Source organism: Octopus sinensis, linkage group LG2 (assembly GCF_006345805.1).
Source record: "Octopus sinensis linkage group LG2, ASM634580v1, whole genome shotgun sequence".
Taxonomy (NCBI): domain Eukaryota; kingdom Metazoa; phylum Mollusca; class Cephalopoda; order Octopoda; family Octopodidae; genus Octopus; species Octopus sinensis.
The window spans coordinates 20,715,617-20,734,820 of NC_042998.1; the positions used below are offsets into that span (position 1 = coordinate 20,715,617).

The window sequence follows — 19,204 nt, forward strand, 5'->3', positions numbered from 1 at the left end:
GTGCCTTGTAATTCTCAGTGTTGGATAAGAAGATAATTACTCTCTCCTTAAAAAGTATCACACAAGATAACTAAATTAATTAAAAAAGCTTGTCTTCCAATCTATAATAAATACTTAGTGTTATTTTTAACCAGGGACTGTGTTGACCTGTAGCAAGAGTATGTAAGTATGACTACACACAAGGCTGTAATACAGTAAACTATAGAAATAAAAACTTAGAAGTGATTTTCTCCCCTTAAGCACATAACATCTCTCTTCCTTCCTCTCTTTCTCTCTCTCTACTCCTCTTTCTCTTTTACTGTTCTAGCAGTCTCTACTGAACAAAAGGCTTTCATTTTTACGGAGATGTACTTGCATAGCAAGTGACCTGATCTGAGATCGTGTGCTGGAACATAAACAATTGCAGTGGGGGAAGGTGTTTATAAGCCATTTAAGAAACACACAAAAACTGTTAGATTCACTTCAACATTTAAATTTAATTTGTCAAAATATTTTCGCCACTTTGAGACCGTGACCTGTTCACTGACAAAATTCTGTGCTGCATCTACTAATTTAAAATCTAATTTTGGGTCAATATAAACAATATATTGTTGTTATCAGCACTGATCAAGTAGGCTTATAATGATTAAAGGTGTTCCATCCATGACCAACTCATCTTTTTATACAATTATGACCACATTTTCCAAAGTGTCCATCCTTCCGTTAAGACGAAAAGTTTGATTTGAGGATAATATGGCTGCTGTTTTTAAAGGGTTGACAACCTGCAGAGATGCTACCCAACTGGCTCCATCATCATCATTTATTTTCCACATTATGTGGAATAGGCGCAGGAGTGGCTGTGTGGTAAGTAGCTTGCTTACCAACCACATGGTTCCAGGTTCAATCCCACTGCGTGGCACCTTGGGCAAGTGTCTTCTACTATAGCCTCGGGCCAACCAAAGCCTTGTGAGTGGATTTGGTAGACGAAAACTGAAAGAAGCCCGTCGTCTATATGTATATATATGTGTGTGCGTATGTGTTTATGTGTCTGTGTTTGTCCCCCTAGCATTGCTTGACAACCGATGCTGGTGTGTTTACGTCCCCGTCACTTAGCGGTTTGGCAAAGGAGACCGATAGAATAAGTACTGGGCTTACAAAGAATAAGTCCCGGGGTCGATTTGCTCGACTAAAGGCAATGCTCCAGCATGGCCGCAGTCAAATGACTGAAACAAGTAAAAGAGTAAAGAGAGTATTATAGATGATGATGATGATACTTCAGTTCACCCAGCAGGTAAAATTAGTAATCCCGCAACGGACTGATGTCCTGTCCAGAGGCAGACATACACCAGAGAAACCAGGAAACCAGCCTTATGCTCCCTAAATGACTAATAAGGACTAACAATAGTCATTAGACTGCAGCCATGCTGGGGCACTGTTTTAAGTTACATAGACGCACATTTCACAATAGCAGCAAAGAAGAAAATGGTTAGGCAAACGAACAAATTAAAGAGAACCTGTGTTACCTTTTGGTATTGAACAAACAAAGATGACATTGAACTGTCCTAGGTAAGGTGTGTTCTCTTTCAGAGGATGGTCATCAGGTAGCAAAATTACATGATATCCTGAAGATTGCGTAAACAGATCTTCTCCTAACTTGCTGTCAGCATCTGCAAAACAAGGTGAAATGTAATCAAAAGAAAATAAAACGAGAACCAGGCAGAAAAAGAGTGGCTGTGTGGTAAGTAGCTTTCTTACCAACCACATGGTTTCGAGTTCGTTCCCACTGCGTGGTACCTTGGGCAAGTGTCTTCTACTATAGTCTCGGGCCGACCAAAGGTTTGTGAGTGGATTTAGTAGACAGAAACTGAAAGAAACCCACCGTATGTGTGTGCATGTGTGTGCATGTGTGTGTATGTGTGCGTGCATGCATGCACACACAAATGTTTACTATCTGAAATTCTCTGTCAAATCACTGAGTTATAGATGAGGATCATCATCATCATCAATTAACATCTTTTTTCCATGCTGACAGGAGCTGGTAAGGCCAGGAGCAACACCAGATACCACAGTCATTTTTGGCTTGGTTTCTACAGCTGGATGCCCTTCCTGACACCAACCACTTTACGGAATGTACTGGGTGTTCTTAACGTGGCACCAGCACCAATGACCCCCATGGACAAGTTGTTCACAATTCTCTGCCAACAAACAACTAAGCTCTGTGCTTTCAAAGATGAATGTACTGAAAATACTCTTACTTAAAAAAAACCAGTAAGGGTTAGCAACAGGAAAGGCATCCAACTGTAAAATCAACGCCTCAGTAACATAAGTTTGTCTAATCCATGCTTCCATTAAATATGTGCCTCGCCTGTGCTTGTGCCATGTAAAAAGCACTAAGTCTACTCTGCTGAGTGGTTGGTGTTACGAAGGACATCAAGCTGTAAAGATCCTACCAAAACAGTCACAGAAATCTGGTGCAGGCTTCTGACTGGTCAACTCTTGTGAAACTGTCCCACTCATGCTTGCCTGGAAGGTGGACATTAAAGTCGCCGTTGCCAGCCTCGCCTGGTCCCCGTGCCGGTGGCACGTAAAAAGCACCATCCGATCGTGGCCGTTTGCCAGCCTTTCTGGCACGTAAAAAGCACCCACTACACACACGGAGTGGTTGGCACTAGGAAGGGCATCATCATCATCATCATCATCATCGTTTAACGTCCGTTCTCCATGCTAGCATGGGTTGGATGGTTCGACCGGGGATCTGGGAAGCCAGAAGGCTGCACCAGGCTCCAGTCTTATCTGGCAATGTTTCTACAGCTGGATGCCCTTCCAGCCGTAGAAACATTGCCAGATCAGACTGGGCCTGGTGCAGCCTCCTGGCTTCCCAGACCCCAGTTGAACCGTCCAACCTATGCTAGCATGGAAAACGGACACATGATGATGATGATGATGATCATGGTGCCTGAACTAAATTCGATAGTTTACATAAAAGGAAAATAAAATAGTATTTTAAAAAACCAAAACATATCAACTATTAGATTATGGTTGGGACATACTCAAAGTAGCTGCCCTCAGCTTCCACTATGGCCTCAAGATGGCTCCTGAACCTGGTGCACACATTCTTCACTGTGTCCCTGGGAAAGTTCCAACACCTCCTTGATTGTGGCTACCAGCTTAGCTTTGGTGTTGCAAGCTGAGCAATTGAGTCTTTTTCAAACATGTCCCACACATAGAAATCCATGGGATTACAATCGGAGGAGAGGGGGTAAGAAGGCCAGAAATTGGGGCTCGCGAAGACATAGAAATCCCCAGACAACCCACCTTTTACTCATTTTGGAGGTACGGCAAGGAGACAAATCCTCCTGTTAAACATATGGCCTTCCAGCAGCAATCCTCTCCAATCAGGGTTTGACCACAGTCTCTAACAGTTCCACATAGCTGTCTGAATTGGGCCTAAGGCCCTGTTCATCAGTTGTTAGATGAATTCCCTTGTGTGGATGCAGTCAGAATGCATGCTGTGTCCTTTCGTGTTGTCTACAGCTTCATGGTCTCTGATGCAGCCATCCTTGTCATATCTTACAGCTTTTACAGTGTTCACAGAGCAGTGAGCAACATCTCAGCTGATGAACTCTCTAGCCTACATCGGGTGTCCTGGGGAAATTTCGAATGTGGGTTCTCATTCCTAAGGTATTTTCCCGATGTTATTATTATTATTATTATGTTTTTTCCTTCTTTCTTCAAATTTTCTTCTGTTTCTCGCCGAGTGTTTTCCATACACCTAGGGCAGAGAAGCTCGTTGTATGCATTCCCAAATTACACGTGCAAATTCACAGATAAAATATGTAATTAAAAATTAATAAATAAATAAATTCATGGATGGATGTTGTTTTCACAGCGATAATGCTCTTCTCGGTACATGAGCCATTCCAGTTAATACGATTTTTTTGTACTTCCTGTAGGGATGGTAAGCCTGGAATCATTTTATTATTATTATTATCATTATTATTATTCAGGTCACTGCTTGGAATCGAACTCGGAATCTTGGGATTAGTAGCCTGCGCTCTTAACCACTACACCATATGCCCGTAGGCAGTGACCTGAATAATAATAATAATAGCAACATCAACATCGGAAAAATACCTTAGAAATGAGAACCCAGGTTCAAAATTCTCATAGGACACCTGATGAAGGCTGGAGAGTACATCAGCCGAAACGTTGTGTTAACAACAAACAAGATGAGGACATGTCCGTCAATTGTAAACAATGTACATAATTCCTCATCTCTCAAATATAAAACTGTATTATATAACAAATTGTTTTTCTTGTTCTTTTTTCTCTCAATAGATTTTTTTTTTTTTTTAGCAAACTGTCACTTGTTCACACATAAATGTGATTATTTATTGTTAGTGTCAAGGTGACACAGAGACATCAAAGCAGTCAAGTTATTATACTGCAATATTCCCCTTCCCTGACTAAGGCCTCAATTTTAACCACACTTAACTTCCTGAATGCACCTACTAATAACCAGCTGTCGCTTTTTAACTAACTCCTTCACCAGCCACATTTCTAGACATTGATCTATTACCTTCCTTCTCCTCCTCTTTAAACTTTTATGCTAATTTATTGCTCTTTCTCTCTCTCTTTCCACTAAACTGACACACTTTTTCCAATGATCTGCTCCAGCGACTGGACTCTTCAATTACTGGTAACACATTAACCCTTTCGTTACTAACCCGGCTGAACCTGGCTCTGGCTCTGAGTACAAATGTCTTGTTTACATAAGTTTTGAATTAAAATCTTCCACCAAACCCTAGTCACAATTTATGTTCCTAACACTAGCTGAATGATAACTAAGTTATTTTACGAAATTCTTTGTTCTATTTAAAGTAATTGAAAGAAACACAGAGCATCTCAAAATAAGTACAGTAACAAAAGGGTTAAAATCAGTCCTTCCCTCCACACAAACCACACACATATATAAACTGGACCTTCTTTTCCTTAGGATGTTGCACTCTGGCAAAAAAAAAAGATAGGGCAGGAGTGGCTGCGTGGTAAGTAGCTTGTTTACCAACCACATGGTTCCAGGTCCAGTCCCACTACGTGGCACCTTGGGCAAGTGTCTTCTACTATAGCCTCGGGCCGACCAAAGCCTTGTGAGTGGATTTGGTAGACGGAAACTGAAAGAAGCCCGTCGTATATATGTATATATATATATATGTGCGTGTATGTTTGTGTGTCTGTGTTTGTCCCCTAGCATTGCTTGACAACTGATGCTGGTGTGTTTATGTCCCCGTCACTTAGCGGTTCAGCAAAATGAGACCGATAGAATAAGTACTGGGCTTACAAAGAATAAGTCCCGGGGTCGAGTTGCTCGATTAAAGGCGGTGCTCCAGCATGGCCGCAGTCAAATGACTGAAACAAGTAAAAGAGTAAAAAGTATACCTGATTTACGGTAACTTTAATACCAGTACAAATGGAAGTACACTTAGGTAAAACGTGGACTGCATTCAGTTCAAGTTTCATGCATGATAAACGAACATAATATCAAGGCCTCAGCTAACAACAACACCTTTCAATAGAGGCAGGGAATGAAAACTCAGGGACACCATCTGCATGAAAAACGATAGTTAAGTCATTATTAAAATATTCAATGCTATACACATTAAAAAGATAACTATTGCTTTTTATGTAGACAACATCACCAAGTTATTTATTTTCTATACAGGGCTTAGGAAAAAGGGAAGGACCGCTGCAGTATGTGTGTGAATGTGAGAGAGGAATCATCATCATCATCATCATCATCGTTTAGCATCCGCTTTCCATGCTAGCATGGGTTGGACAGTTCAACTGGGGTCTGGGAAGCCAGAAGGCTGCACCAGGCCCAGTCTGATCTGGCAATGTTTCTACAGCTGGATGCCCTTCCTAACGCCAACCACTCCGTGAGTGTAGTGGGTGCTTTTTACGTGCCACCGGCACAGGTGCCAGACGAGGCTGGCAAACGGCCATGAGCGGATGGTGCTTTTTACGTGCCACCGGCACGGGGGCCAGTTGGGGCAACTGATCCTCCTGTATTTTCTTTTACCCAAAGCCAGTAACTTTTCAACTTACAGCTAGTTGAACTGGGTTATTTAAGAGTTGTATCTTTCACCACAGATACAACTCAATGCTAATGACAGGATATATAAACTGCTAACATAAACCTGAATAAATAATTTCAGACTTATTTTGATCTCACCAGGCCTCCTCAGCAAAGCATATACTTCATAATATTCAACAAAGCCATGATGAAAGAATCCTGAAGTAGATATATAATAATGTACTTGCATAGGAGCGAAAAATTAGAACAAGGTCTTATCACAAAAGTATTGGGACTGTTGCTATGGTAACACAGCTAATGTACACAGGGTGAAGCCATTTGGTAAACGTTGACTTTGAACTCTGTCACACATGTGCACTAAGTTATAACATTCTCACTCCTGTTGTTTATGGTAGTACTGGGAAATAAAGTGTGTGGGGTGGGGTTATCTCAAGATGAAGATTAGGTTTCAGCTGTGATTAGGTTTCCTTGAATGCATCAAGGAAGATGGAAAATTTTTTGAAAACAGTCATAACAGGTAACAAATTGTGGGTCTATGGCTTTCAGAAACATTTTTTCACGCTAAGAGTTGCTGAAGCATGGAACAAACTGCCGGCATCAGTTGTTAGTTGTCGGAGCACTGCATCCTTCAAAACTTCCATGCTTCTTGAGATTCACCAACACTACACCTGATTTTTCTCCCCTCCATACAAGCATGTATCTGACTCATACACTGTTCACTTTCCAGACATTTGTACATTACTGCATGTACTTTATATGCACTTTTGACAAGTTGTGGTGCACCTGAGCACTGTATACAATAATTTCATTATTATTATTATTATTATAATACAAAACCAAGGCAAAAATTAAATGAAATCCCACTTGAAAAGAACAAGATTTCAAGACGTCTGAGGAATCCAAGAGAATCTGACAAGTTACCCACTCATTATCCCCAAAAAGAAGTTCCAGGAATGCTTCCATCAATGGGAAAAAGACTGGATAAAGTGCATGGCTTCAAAAGGGGACTACTTTGACAGAGATTAAATGCTAAATTGACATCATCATCATCATTTAACGTCGATTTTCCATGCTAGCATGAGTTAGACGGTTCAACCAGGGTCTGGGAAGCCAGGAGGCTGCACCAGGCTCCAGTTTGATCTGACAGTGTTTCTACAGCTGGATGCCCTTCCTAACGCCAACCATTCTGTGAGTGTAGTCGGTGCTTTTTACATGCCTCCGGCACAGGGGCCAGAGGAGGCTGGATATGGCCACAATTTGTTGGTACTTTTTACGTGGCACCAGCATGGACACCAGTAAAGGTGGCGCTGGCATTGGCCACATTCGGATGGTGCTTTTCACGTGCTACTGGCACGGGTATCACAACTACAATTTCTATTTGATTTTTATTTTGATGTTGATCTGCATTATAGTTTTCTTTTTATAGCACCAGATCTGATACTTTTCGGTTAGACCTCATATATTTAAAATAGCCTTTCATGTAAACAGCTTCTCTGAGAAATTCCACATACACACAGGGATTTAATTTTGAAGAATGCTAATTTTTCAAACCTTCTCAACATCAAAAAAAATATCAAATGGAAATTGCAGTTGTGATGCCGGTGGCACATAAAAAGCACCATCCGAACGTGGCCGTTGCCAGTGCCACATTGACTGGCTTCTGTGCTGGTGGCATGTAAAAAGCACCAACTGATAGTGGCCACTGCCAGCCTCCCCTGGCACCTGTGCCGGTGGCACATAAAAAGCACCCACTACACTCACGGAGTGGTTGGCGTTAGGAAGGGCATCCAGCTGTAGAAACACTGCTAGATCAGACTTGAGCCTGGTGCAGCCTCCTGGCTTCCCAGACCCTGGTCAAACCGTCCAACCCGTGCTAGCACGGAAAACAGACGTTAAACGACAATGATGATGATGTATATTATTGTGCATTTAATTAGTGATTTCCTCATTACATCTGTATAAATGGTGAGGTCTATGCTCTACTTTAGAGGTTCATAAGATAAAACTTGTCCAGACATTTCTGCCCATTACTAAGATTATTACAATACCTCTGAGAGTCTGTGCTGATTCTAAGACGGTTTTTTGCGCTTCTGTTGCTTGTTGCAGAGAAACAATGTATTCAGATAATATTGCACCAGCACTGTTAATATCTGAAAAATACAAGACAATTTTTTTTTTTTAATAAGGCAATACATAACATAAACTAATATATTAAGACATTAAGTTTATGTAAACATAATTCAACTTGAAATTTAATTATAAAGTAAGACTGCATATTTTCAACAGTAGAATTACTGTATTTAATAGCAGTGTTAAATAATAGTGATTAGTAATATATTAAAGTTAGCTAAAGTAAAGTGTACTAGCCATCTGAATGTGGCTAGCCACTGGGGGTGGGTGTTACTGAAGCTTTTAGCCCCAGGAGATCGTCGTCTCCAGCTGGCTTTAGACACACTTTCTGTCATCCCCTCTCGAAAAACTAAGTGATACATACGGACTATAGTTTTGAGGTTTTTGCCTCTCGAAAGTGTGTCTAAAGCCAGCTGGAGACGACGATCTCCTGGGGTTAAAAGCTTCAGTAACACCCACCCCCAGTGGCTAGCCACATTCAGATGGCTAGTACACTTTACGTTGTCAAGCGGTTACTGTTTACATCTCGTTCGGAGATTTATTAAAGTTAGCTAACGTTATCTTTAAAAAAAAAAAAAAAAATCAAGAAAGCAAGGGAGGCAACTTCTAACTTTGCTGATTTCTTAGCTGTTGTCAGAGGAAGTATAGTCTTTTAACAGTGCTTACTGACCCTTACTGTTAAATGTAAATATTTTTAAGTAAAATAATTTACTATAGAGCAACGTTGCTAAAACAAAACATTGACATCAAAATCAAATTCGATGACTGGCGTCCGTGCTAGCAGGGTACAAAGAGCACCATACAAGTGTGATCATTGACAGAGCGGCTAACGGGCTTCCGTGCCAGTGGCACTTAAAAGGCTCCATTTGAGCGTGATCGTTACCAGCATCGCCTTACTGGCACTTGTGCCCCGTGCTAGTAGGGTGCTAAGAGCACCATCCGAGTGTGATCGTTGCCAGAGCGGCTATCTGGCCTCTGTGCCCATGGCACGTAAAAGACACCATTCGAGCTTGATCGTTACCAGCATCGCCTTACTGGCACCTGTGCCGGTGGCATGTGTAAAAAGATTCGAGCGAGGTCGTTGCCAGTACCGCCTGACTGGCCCCCATGCCGGTGGCAAGTAAAAGCACCCACTACACTCTCGGAGTGGTTGGCGTTAGGAAGGGCATCCAGCTGTAGAAACTCTGCCAGATCAAGATTGAAGCCTGGTGCAGCCATCTGGTTCGCCAGCCCTCAGTCATTCGTCCAACCCATGCTAGCATGGAAAGCGGATGTTAAACGATGATGATGATGATGGGAAAAGAGATTAATTGATAGAAGGATACTGATTGTAGATTTATATAATAAACGTGAACTAACACAAGTTAATGGGACAGTAATCTTCACAATAAATTACATTTGGTGTATAATTTATATTGATCAATTTCATCATCTTGACAGTTTGACAAGATCTGATGAGTCCAAGAACTGCATCATGCTCCAATGTCCAATTTGGCATGGTTTCTACAGCCTGATGCCCTTCCTAATGTCAATCACTTCACAGTGTGTACTGGGTGCTTTTATCTTTCCACCTGCTCAAATTTTTTTTTTACTTGTTTCAGTCATTTGACTGCGGCCATGCTGGAGCACCGCCCTTTTTAGTCAAGCAAATCAACCCCAGGACTTATTCTTTGTAAGCCTAGTACCTATTCTATCGGTCTCTTTTGCTGAACTGCTAAGTTACGGGGATGTAAACACACCAGCATCGGTTGATTAAGCTATGTAGGGGAGACAAACACAGACACTCAAACATATACATACATATATACGACGGGCTTCTTTCAGTTTCCGTCTACCAAATCCACTCACAAGGCTTTGGTCGGCTCAAGGCTATGGTAGAAGACACTTGCCCAAGGTGCCATGCAGTGGGACTGAACCCGGAACCATGTGGTTGGAAAGCAAGTTACTTACCACACAGCCACTCCTATACCTAATTATGAACACTGGGTGGGGGTCAACATCATGCTCTGAAATGGTAGAGGTCAGAGCATGTTTTTGTAGAGAATGTGCATGGCTATTCACATTTGGTAGAAGAAGAGAGGGAAAAGAGAAAATGATCAGCAGAAGCTGCAAAGAGATTGACAATGGCAACGAAGTGCCCAGGTGGCCCCACAAGGTATGTTAATTAATGTATGGAGATTAATTTGGATTGGGGAAAAGTAGACACTACAAACAAAAAATGCCTTCATAATCATCATCATCGTTTAACGTCCATTTTCCATGCTAGCATGGGTTGGACGGTTCAACTGGGGTCTGGGAAGCCAGGAGGCTGCACCAGACTGATCTGGCAGAGTTTCTACAGCTGGATGCCCTTCCTAACGCCAACCACTCCGTGAGTGTAGTGGGTGCTTTTTGTGGTATTTATTCCACCCAATATGCACTGATACTTGCTTGACACCCTCGCCACTGAAACTGATGTATTGCATGAACCAGTGACCGGCTTAGTTGGAAGCTGGAATCCAATAATGCTGATGTTCACAAAAATGTATATTATCAAATTAGAATACAAGACAAATACACAACCAGCCAAAGAAATATGCCAAAACAGACAAATGGGGCTTGGTGTAGTTCTCTGGCTTGCTAGCTCCAATCAAACCGTCTAACCCATGCCAGCATGGAAAACAGACGTTAAATGATGACGATGATGATGATGTTTTATCCAACATCTATTTTCCATTCATTTAATGTTAAAAATGTTAGGATTAAATGCCGAAGTAGTAAAACCTTGAGTAGCATGAATCTTTTATTAATTTTTGCCACATAGGGGATGTGACATATTGTGCAAACTTAGTGTCGTGGGGCTTTTTTTGTTTTTCATCTTCTAGTCACGAGGGAAGGCAGTTCATATGACTCTCTCTACTGGGCCTCTGAGACTGGAGAAGAAGAAAGAAGGAAGCATTCCCCTGAATGCTTGCCAAAAATGATCTCCATTAAAGGCAGCAAAGGTGTGAGGAGATGGTGTTAAATCAGGAGATAGCAGAATTTGAACTCAGAATAGGAAGAACCACTGCTTTTTAAGAAATTTACATTACAACTTTATAGGCGTAGGAGTGGCTGTGTGGTAAGTAGCTTGCTTACCAACCACATGGTTCCGGGTTCAGTCCTACTGCGCGGCACCTTGGGCAAGTGCCTTCTACTATAGCCTCGGGTCAACCAAAGCTTTGTGAGTGGATTTGGTAGACGGAAACTAAAAGAAGCCCGTCGTATATATGTATATATATGTGTGTGTGTATATATGTATATATATATATATATATATATATATATATGTATATAGGTATAGATATAGATGTGTGTGTGTGTGTGTGTGTGTGTGTGTGTGTGTGTGTGTGTGTGTGTGTATGTTTGTGTGTATGTTTGTGTGTCTGCGTTTGTCCCCCCCAACATCACTTGACAACTGATGCTGGTGTGTTTACGTGCCCGTAACTTAGCGGTTCAGCAAAAGAGACTGACAGAATTAGTACTAGGTTTAAAAAGAATAATTCCTGGGGTCAATTTGCTCGACTAAGGGCGGTGCTCTGGCATGGCCACAGTCAAATGACTGAAACAAGTAAAAGAGCAAAAGAGTAACTCCATGGCCTCCGGATCAATCCTATAAGAGTAGCACTCTTGGCATGTCTTCTACCATAATATGAGTCAAACAATACCTTGTGAATCAGGTCTCCAGCCTCAAGGATAACATCCATTCTTCTTTTAACCAGACTTGAAAGCTCCAAGAAACAGATTATGAAACTAATCTTACTCCTCTGAATAGGATATCAAAGAAAATAAATCTAATGATAAATGAAACATCTTTTGTTCAAGGCTGACTGGATAATCTTACCACAGGTTATTTATCATTTTCTTCTATTCTTTTATTTGTTTCAGCCAATTGATTGCAGCCAAGCTGGAGCACTGCCTTTAGTTGAACAAATCAACCCTAGGACTTATTCTTTGTAAGCCTAGTACATATTCTACCAATCTCTTTTGCCGAACCACTAAGTTACAGGGATGTGAACACACCAACATTGGATCTCAAGCAATGATGGGGAACAAACACAGACACAAAAACATATATATATATATATATATCAGCACAGGTGTCAGGGGAGGCTGGATCGTGGCCGTTGCCAGCCTCCCCTGGCACCTGTGCCAGTGGCATATAAGCATCCAACTGTTGAAACACTGCCAGATCAGACTGGAGCCTGGTGCAGCCTCCTGGCTTCCCAGACCCCGGTCGAACCGTCCAACCCATGCTAGCATGGAAAACGGACTTTAAACGATGATGATGATGACATATATATATAAATATATATATACACAATGGGCTTCTTTCAGTTTCCGTCTACCAAATCCACTCACAAGGCTTTGGTCAGCCTGAGATTATAATAGAAGACACTTGCCCAAGGGGCCACGCAGTGGGACAGAACCCGAAACCATGTGGTTGGTAAGCAAGCTACCTACCACAGCTAATATTCTGTTCATTCTTATGGCAACAAGCTGGCAGAATCATTAGCACACCAGGAAAAATGCTTAACAGCATTTTGTCCGTCCTTTATGTTCTGTGTTCAAATTCCACTGAGGTCAACATTGCCTTTCATCCTTGCAGAGTGGATAAAATAAGTACCAGCTACATACTGGGGTTGATGTAATCAACTTTCCCCCCTTCCCCAGTGCCAAAATTTGAAACCAGAATTTTGTTCATTTTGAAATGGCAAAAAAGGAAGGAAAATGTCTAGTAATACTTACTCAGCTGTTTGCTTAAATGCTTCGGCAATTCAACTTGGTCATCTTGATCAAAATTTATTATATTGATTTTCACTGTGTATTTAACCTGCAAAAAGAAATTAAAAGGTGTTTAACCCTTTCGTTTCTGTATTTATTTTGAGATGCTCTGTGTTTCTTTCAATTATTTTAAATATAACATAGAATTTAGTAAAATAACATTGTTATCATTGAGCTAGTGTTAGGAACACAAATTGTGACTAAGATTTAGTGGAAGATTTGAATTCAAAACTTATGAAAACAAGACATTTATACTAAAGAGCCAGAGCCAGTTTCAGCCGGGTTGGTAATGAAAGGGTTAAAGAATACAATATGTATAAACAATTGCAGCGTGGAAGGTGTTTATAAGCCATTTAAAATCACACAAAAGCCGTTAGATTCACTTCAATATTCAAATTTAATTTGTCATAATGCATCACAGAATTTTGTCAGTGAACAGGTCGCAGTTTTAAAGCTACAAAAATATTTTGACAAATTAATTTTAAATATTGAAAGGAATTTTGGTCGTGGATTTTGATATAACTAATGTATGGAGAGAAACACTTCCAAGAGTTTCAAATTTACTTAAATTTTCTTCCTTCACTTTCAGAGCAACTGGTTTCAAGGTTGATAAAAAAACTATAATTGGAATAATAAAAAAAAACGTCACCCTTTTCAAGCCTAGCCAGGCTCATGGGCCCGGCTTCCCAGTTTCTGTGGTGTATGTGTTCCCCTTAGCTGGAAGGGACACCAGTCCATCGCAGCGTTACTCAAGAAACAGGAAGAGAGAGTGAGAGAAAGTTGTGGCGAAAGAGTATAATTGGAATACTTAATCTATATAAGATCCAAGATCGTCTTACAACATAGAAACTTTCAACAACCAAGAGAAAACTAAAATTAATGTTGTTAATAGAATATTAGTCCTTAAACTAGTAACACTAGCAACATAAGATGATACAGCTTCTCAAGAAACATTCACTGGACAATGACAACAACAAATACTGCATACCTTGGTGTCGGTCAGTGCTTCAATTTCATCATAAGGTAACGGTACTCTGTATACCTCAGTTGTTTTCCACCAAAGCGGAATACCAAAAAATACGCAGATCAAACCAATTCCAAGAGCTGCATATGCCTGAGTGGCTTTCTCTGTGAATATAAAAATAAGAATTCTTTAAGTATAAATGTATGACCATTGTTGGAAGGGAATCATAGTTGTGGCCGATGCCAGTGCCACCTAACTGGCAGCTTTGCCGGCTGCACATAAAAGGCACCATTCAAGAATGGCCAATGTTAGCTCCACCTGAATGGCTCCCATGCCAGTGACACGTAAAAAGCACAATTTGAGAGAGGAGATAAACATAATCACTACGCGATATAGCCATGGGTATATGGCATAGTGATTAAGAGGCGGGCTACTAACCCCAAGATTCCAAGTTCAATTCCAAGCAGTACCTAAATAATAATAATAATAACATCGAAAAATACCTTAGGAATGAGAACCCAGGTTCGAAATTTCCCCAAGACACCTGATGAAGGCTGGAGGGTATATCAGCCAAAACGTTGTGTTAACAACAAACAAGATGAGGACAAATATCTGCCAAATGTAAATAATGTACATAATTCCTCAACTCTTAAATATAGAAACTTAAAAAGAGAAGAATCATGGGCAGGACAAAAATATATATTCTAAGTGAGAAATATGAAAAGGCATGGCTGACGCTGTCCTCCTGAAACAAGAGCCTCCAAGGAATCGGTCAACGAACCTCACAGATCTATGATTGTCCTGACCACCAAGAGCATAAGCCCATACACAGCTGTTTTTCTCTGATTTATAGGGGCATGCTTAGAGTAGTTCCATTCACCCTAGCCATTTTTGCCAGTCGATTACTTTTTGACAAATTCACTGGGAGAGAGAGCCATTCCCTCACCACTTTCACTTTCTTCTCCAAGTTGAACTTCAAAAAGTCAATGATGTCCTTAATTCTTTCACCATCATCATCATCTTTTAACGTCCATTTTTCCATGCTGGCATGGGTTAGGCAGCCTGACTGCACCAGGCTTCACTGTCTGTTTTGGCAGGGTTTTTTATGGCTGGATACACTTCCTAACACCAGGCACCTTACACAGTGGGATGAGTGCTTTTAATGTAGCACTACCACAAACCTTTAAGCCACAGCCACTCCACAACACTGCCTGCCCCACCGTGTCGAAGGGATGTGGTGAGAGATTCTCGTGATGGACTCAACAGAGAGCTAAACTAGTCTAACATGCAACAACAGCTCAACATGAGTACACACACACACACACACATACATACATACATACCATGACACCTGGTTTGTTTCTTCCCCATCCTCTGCCTCAGATTTATGACTTTTTTCAATTCTCTACTCTTTGTCCTTTTCCAGATTCTGTATGTAAACCTACAGATACAACCATCCCATTTCTTTTCAATACTATTCACTCACACATCTTCCCATCTTTCCTTTCACCACTACCTCACTTTATATATCTTTCCTTTCCTCACACTTTCTCCCTCTCTATACATATTCATCCTCATAACTTAATAACTGACTTACTGTTTTGGCCATATATATTGAAACATTTCAACTGAGAAAGATCTTAGATAATTGATATATTACACAGACCAGAAACATACATATTAAATGATTTCAAAATATCACATGGGATATGTAACGCACTGCCTAAATACCAATCTTGAGAAATCAGGCTTCTCAAAATCAGACAAGAGAAGGCTAATTCAAAGACTACAGATCCAATCCATCACTGGGATTGTAAAAATCTGTAAAACTTTCCAGAAGTTTATCATTTAAATATATATGAGCATGTCTAGATATGTAACTATATGCATTAAGAATGCACATATAAAACATACAAATCTGCATGCACATACATACATAGGGGGAGAATTCACAAAAAAAAAACAAAAGACGAAGACAACTGGTGTAGAAAACAAACAGATGTATTAGTATAACGCTCGGGAAGTGAAAAAGTCTTCAACGTTTCGAGCCTACGCTCTTCCACAGAAAGGAACACAGAAAGAAACAAGGAGAGAAAATAAAGAATATTAGTGGCTAGCGATCTATCATACATACATACATACCTTGGTGTTGATGCTGAAATTCCAATGAAGGAACCTTGAATCTAGGTTAAAAACCGGTTCTTTTTCTATTGGCAAGAAATCTTCAAATAACACTGAACAATGACTGACTGACTGACAGACAGACAGACATACATACATACATACAGACATGAGTACGTCTTTGATAAGGTCCAACGATGCCAAAATACATTTGATGTTGTCGCTAGCCACGGTGGATGATTTTCCATTTCCCTCTGATATATATACTGTGTATTTAAACACAGTACATCCATAACAGATGAACAGATGTCATCTCTGACGAATTCCGCAGTAATTTTCCTAAACGCAACCATTCTGAAAACTATCTCTAAAAGTTACTGTTGTTTAGTCCCCCACTCAGCCCTGATCGAAGGTCCTCCAGCTATGATAATATCGACCAGCTATAAATTATAGCCATATCCTGTTTCAAGTCACACCCGTCCAAATATGAGATATTTGTTGATATATTATATATATATATATGTGTGTGTGACCTCGTGAGTACCGCTGGCGATTTTTTTTCCTCTGTCTTCTCTCCTCTGGATCTTTCCTTCTCCTATGTTTCCGACGAAGAGCTCCGCTCGAAACGTTAAACCCTCCTTCTTCCCTTCTTTCCTGAGCGTCCAATAATACTTTATTTGTTCCACGTCCTCGCGTTGTTGTGTTTTTTTTTTGGGGGGGGCTTTCTTGTTTGGATTAACTTTATATATATATATATCTAAAAGCTATTTCGCAACATTTACATATCTTCGAGAAGAGCAAAAGATGCGACAGGCTTTTCATTTATATGACGATATCGGGTGTGTGTTTTATCTTTACTCTATCAGATAACCCATTAGACTGAGAGGTTTATTCTTTATTTCTTTAGTCTCTTTTGCAGACGATATATTTGTGTGTGTGTGCGAAAGAGAGAGACAGAGAAGAGTGAGAATTAAGCTCTAAAAAATATGTCAAACAAGCACAAACTGCTGAATAATGCGACAGGACGGTTACGGTATCCAGGGTAAATAATGGATTTACAACAAAACGCTTTGTATAGCTTTAATAGGAGCGGTAAAAAACCATTTACTTAAACACGCAGGTATAACACTTGAAATTACAGTATTTTACTTCGCATGAGGAAAATATCCGCAATATTTCTCCATTCTAATTTATTTTAACGTGCTTTAAGATTTTCAGAAATATAACGAAGGTACAGAGAAACAGAAATAGCACCTTTTAAGAAAGTACATGGTTTATAAAATAAAAGAAATTCAATTTATATTACCTTTCTCGAGACGTTTATTTTTATTCATCGTTGCTTGTCGATACCGGTGAATGTATCAGGCGGTGTAGCACGTAAATAATTATCCACGATTAAAAATTCCAGGATTTAGGAACTCGTAGGACAGCTTTATCAATCAGGCAAATAATACCTATTTCTTTTACTACCCACAAGGGGCTAAACACAGAGAGGACAAACAAGGACAGACAAACGGATTAAGTTGATTACATTGACCCCCAGTGCGTAACTGGTACTTATTTAATCGACCCCCCCCCCCGAAAGGATGAAAGGCAAAGTCGACCTCGGCGGAATTTGAACTCACAACGTAACGGCACACGAAATACCTATTTCTTTACTACCCACAAGGGGCTAAACACAGAGGGGACAAACAAGGACAGACAAACGGATTAAGTCGATTATATCGACCCCAGTGCGTAACTGGTACTTATTTAATAGACCCCCGAAAGGATGAAAGGCAAAGTCGACCTCGGCGGAATTTGAACTCAGAACGTAGCGGTCAGACAAATAATACCTTTCAATTGGTCTTCTGTTCCCGAGCCTTCGCCGAACCGGTCCAAAAATATTTTGCTTTCTAGACTGTTGTTGTTATTGGACTCTTGCGTTTTGGCGAATGATAGTTCAGCAAGACACAACTGCAAAATGTTGTTAGTTCAATGTTTTGCCTTGTCATCTCATGTGGAAATTCAACTCATCCGAGATTTGTAGATCCGGTTGCAGTCGTTGCGATTGTAGCTTCCGTCATTTGAGCGTCTTTGTACAGTGACTGGTATGGATCTCCAATGCAAATAGCAACAATACTGTGGAGTTAACGAATATATCGTTGACTTGCGGCGTTGATTCAAATTCTTCTGGTGGGAAAAGTTACATACGATAAACGGAGAAGATTTATGAATCCAGGAAAAAAGGCACTGGAAAAAAAAAACAGGAAGAAAAAAAAGGACACTGTTTCGGCGTCTTTCTTTAATAGAAATGTTAACTCTCGAATTCTCACTTTTTTTTAGATTAATATGTCAATCAGTCTCTGTAAAGGAATATGCAGAATTGATCGTAAATTAATGAGTTACGAACTCTGCGCAACCAACCGCCTACTCCTCTGTCCCACGTTTGCTAAAAGATCCACGGGAACTTCCTACTCCTTACACTATGACAGTTGGTCTTAATCCCGAAGAGTTTTTACTCTGTGATAACGGACCAAATGCAAACAACCGCAGTCTAGTGTTTGGTACTAGTGACGGCCTCAGACTCCCTGCTGGTGCCGATACTCTGTATATGCAGCGCTGGATTAACCATTAAGTAAAATAAGCACGTGCTTAGGGCATCAAAGGAAGTGGGGGGGGGCACCACAGAAATAGTAAATGGTTTACGGCACAAATAAAAATCACTTTAAACTTGCTAAAATGATATTCGGGATGCCTTTATCTCTACTAAGTATAGGTGCAGATGTGTTACGTAAGATTAATTTTGAGGATCTGATCAAAGACTTTGCAATTACAAAAAAGTAGGAGAAATCTTTTCAAATATAAATAAAGTGGAAGTATACAAAAATGAACATTATTTTCCCTCTTACTGTTTTATTTCGTTTCGAAAAGTAAAGATTTCTTTTATGGTTTGTTATTGCTTATATTTTGAATTACATAATCTTTTATGGGGGCACCAAAATCTTGTAAGTGCTTAGGGTCTTGATGGCTCTTAATCTGGCCCTGTATATATGGATGGCAACTTTGCTATGGCTCCAAATATTTTCAAACATATGTGTGTCATCCGTGTCCCTTTCGGTGATACTGCTGGTACT

General features: G+C 40.3%; 1 protein-coding gene across 1 annotated transcript in view; it reads right to left on the reverse strand.

Annotated features, from left to right (window-relative positions):
• Positions 1 to 17,540, reverse strand: part of LOC115223497 (GPI transamidase component PIG-S) — a 62,783-nt gene extending 45,243 nt beyond the window's left edge. Inside the window, exons 1-5 of the mRNA XM_029794113.2 lie at positions 17,395 to 17,540; positions 13,992 to 14,131; positions 12,968 to 13,052; positions 8,119 to 8,220; positions 1,503 to 1,646 (exon numbers count right to left, since the gene is read on the reverse strand). Coding sequence (XP_029649973.1) covers positions 1,503 to 1,646; positions 8,119 to 8,220; positions 12,968 to 13,052; positions 13,992 to 14,131; positions 17,395 to 17,422 — 499 coding nt within the window. The 5' untranslated portion in view covers positions 17,423 to 17,540. The remainder of the gene's footprint in view (positions 1 to 1,502; positions 1,647 to 8,118; positions 8,221 to 12,967; positions 13,053 to 13,991; positions 14,132 to 17,394) is intronic.
• Between the last annotated feature and the right edge of the window lie 1,664 nt (positions 17,541 to 19,204).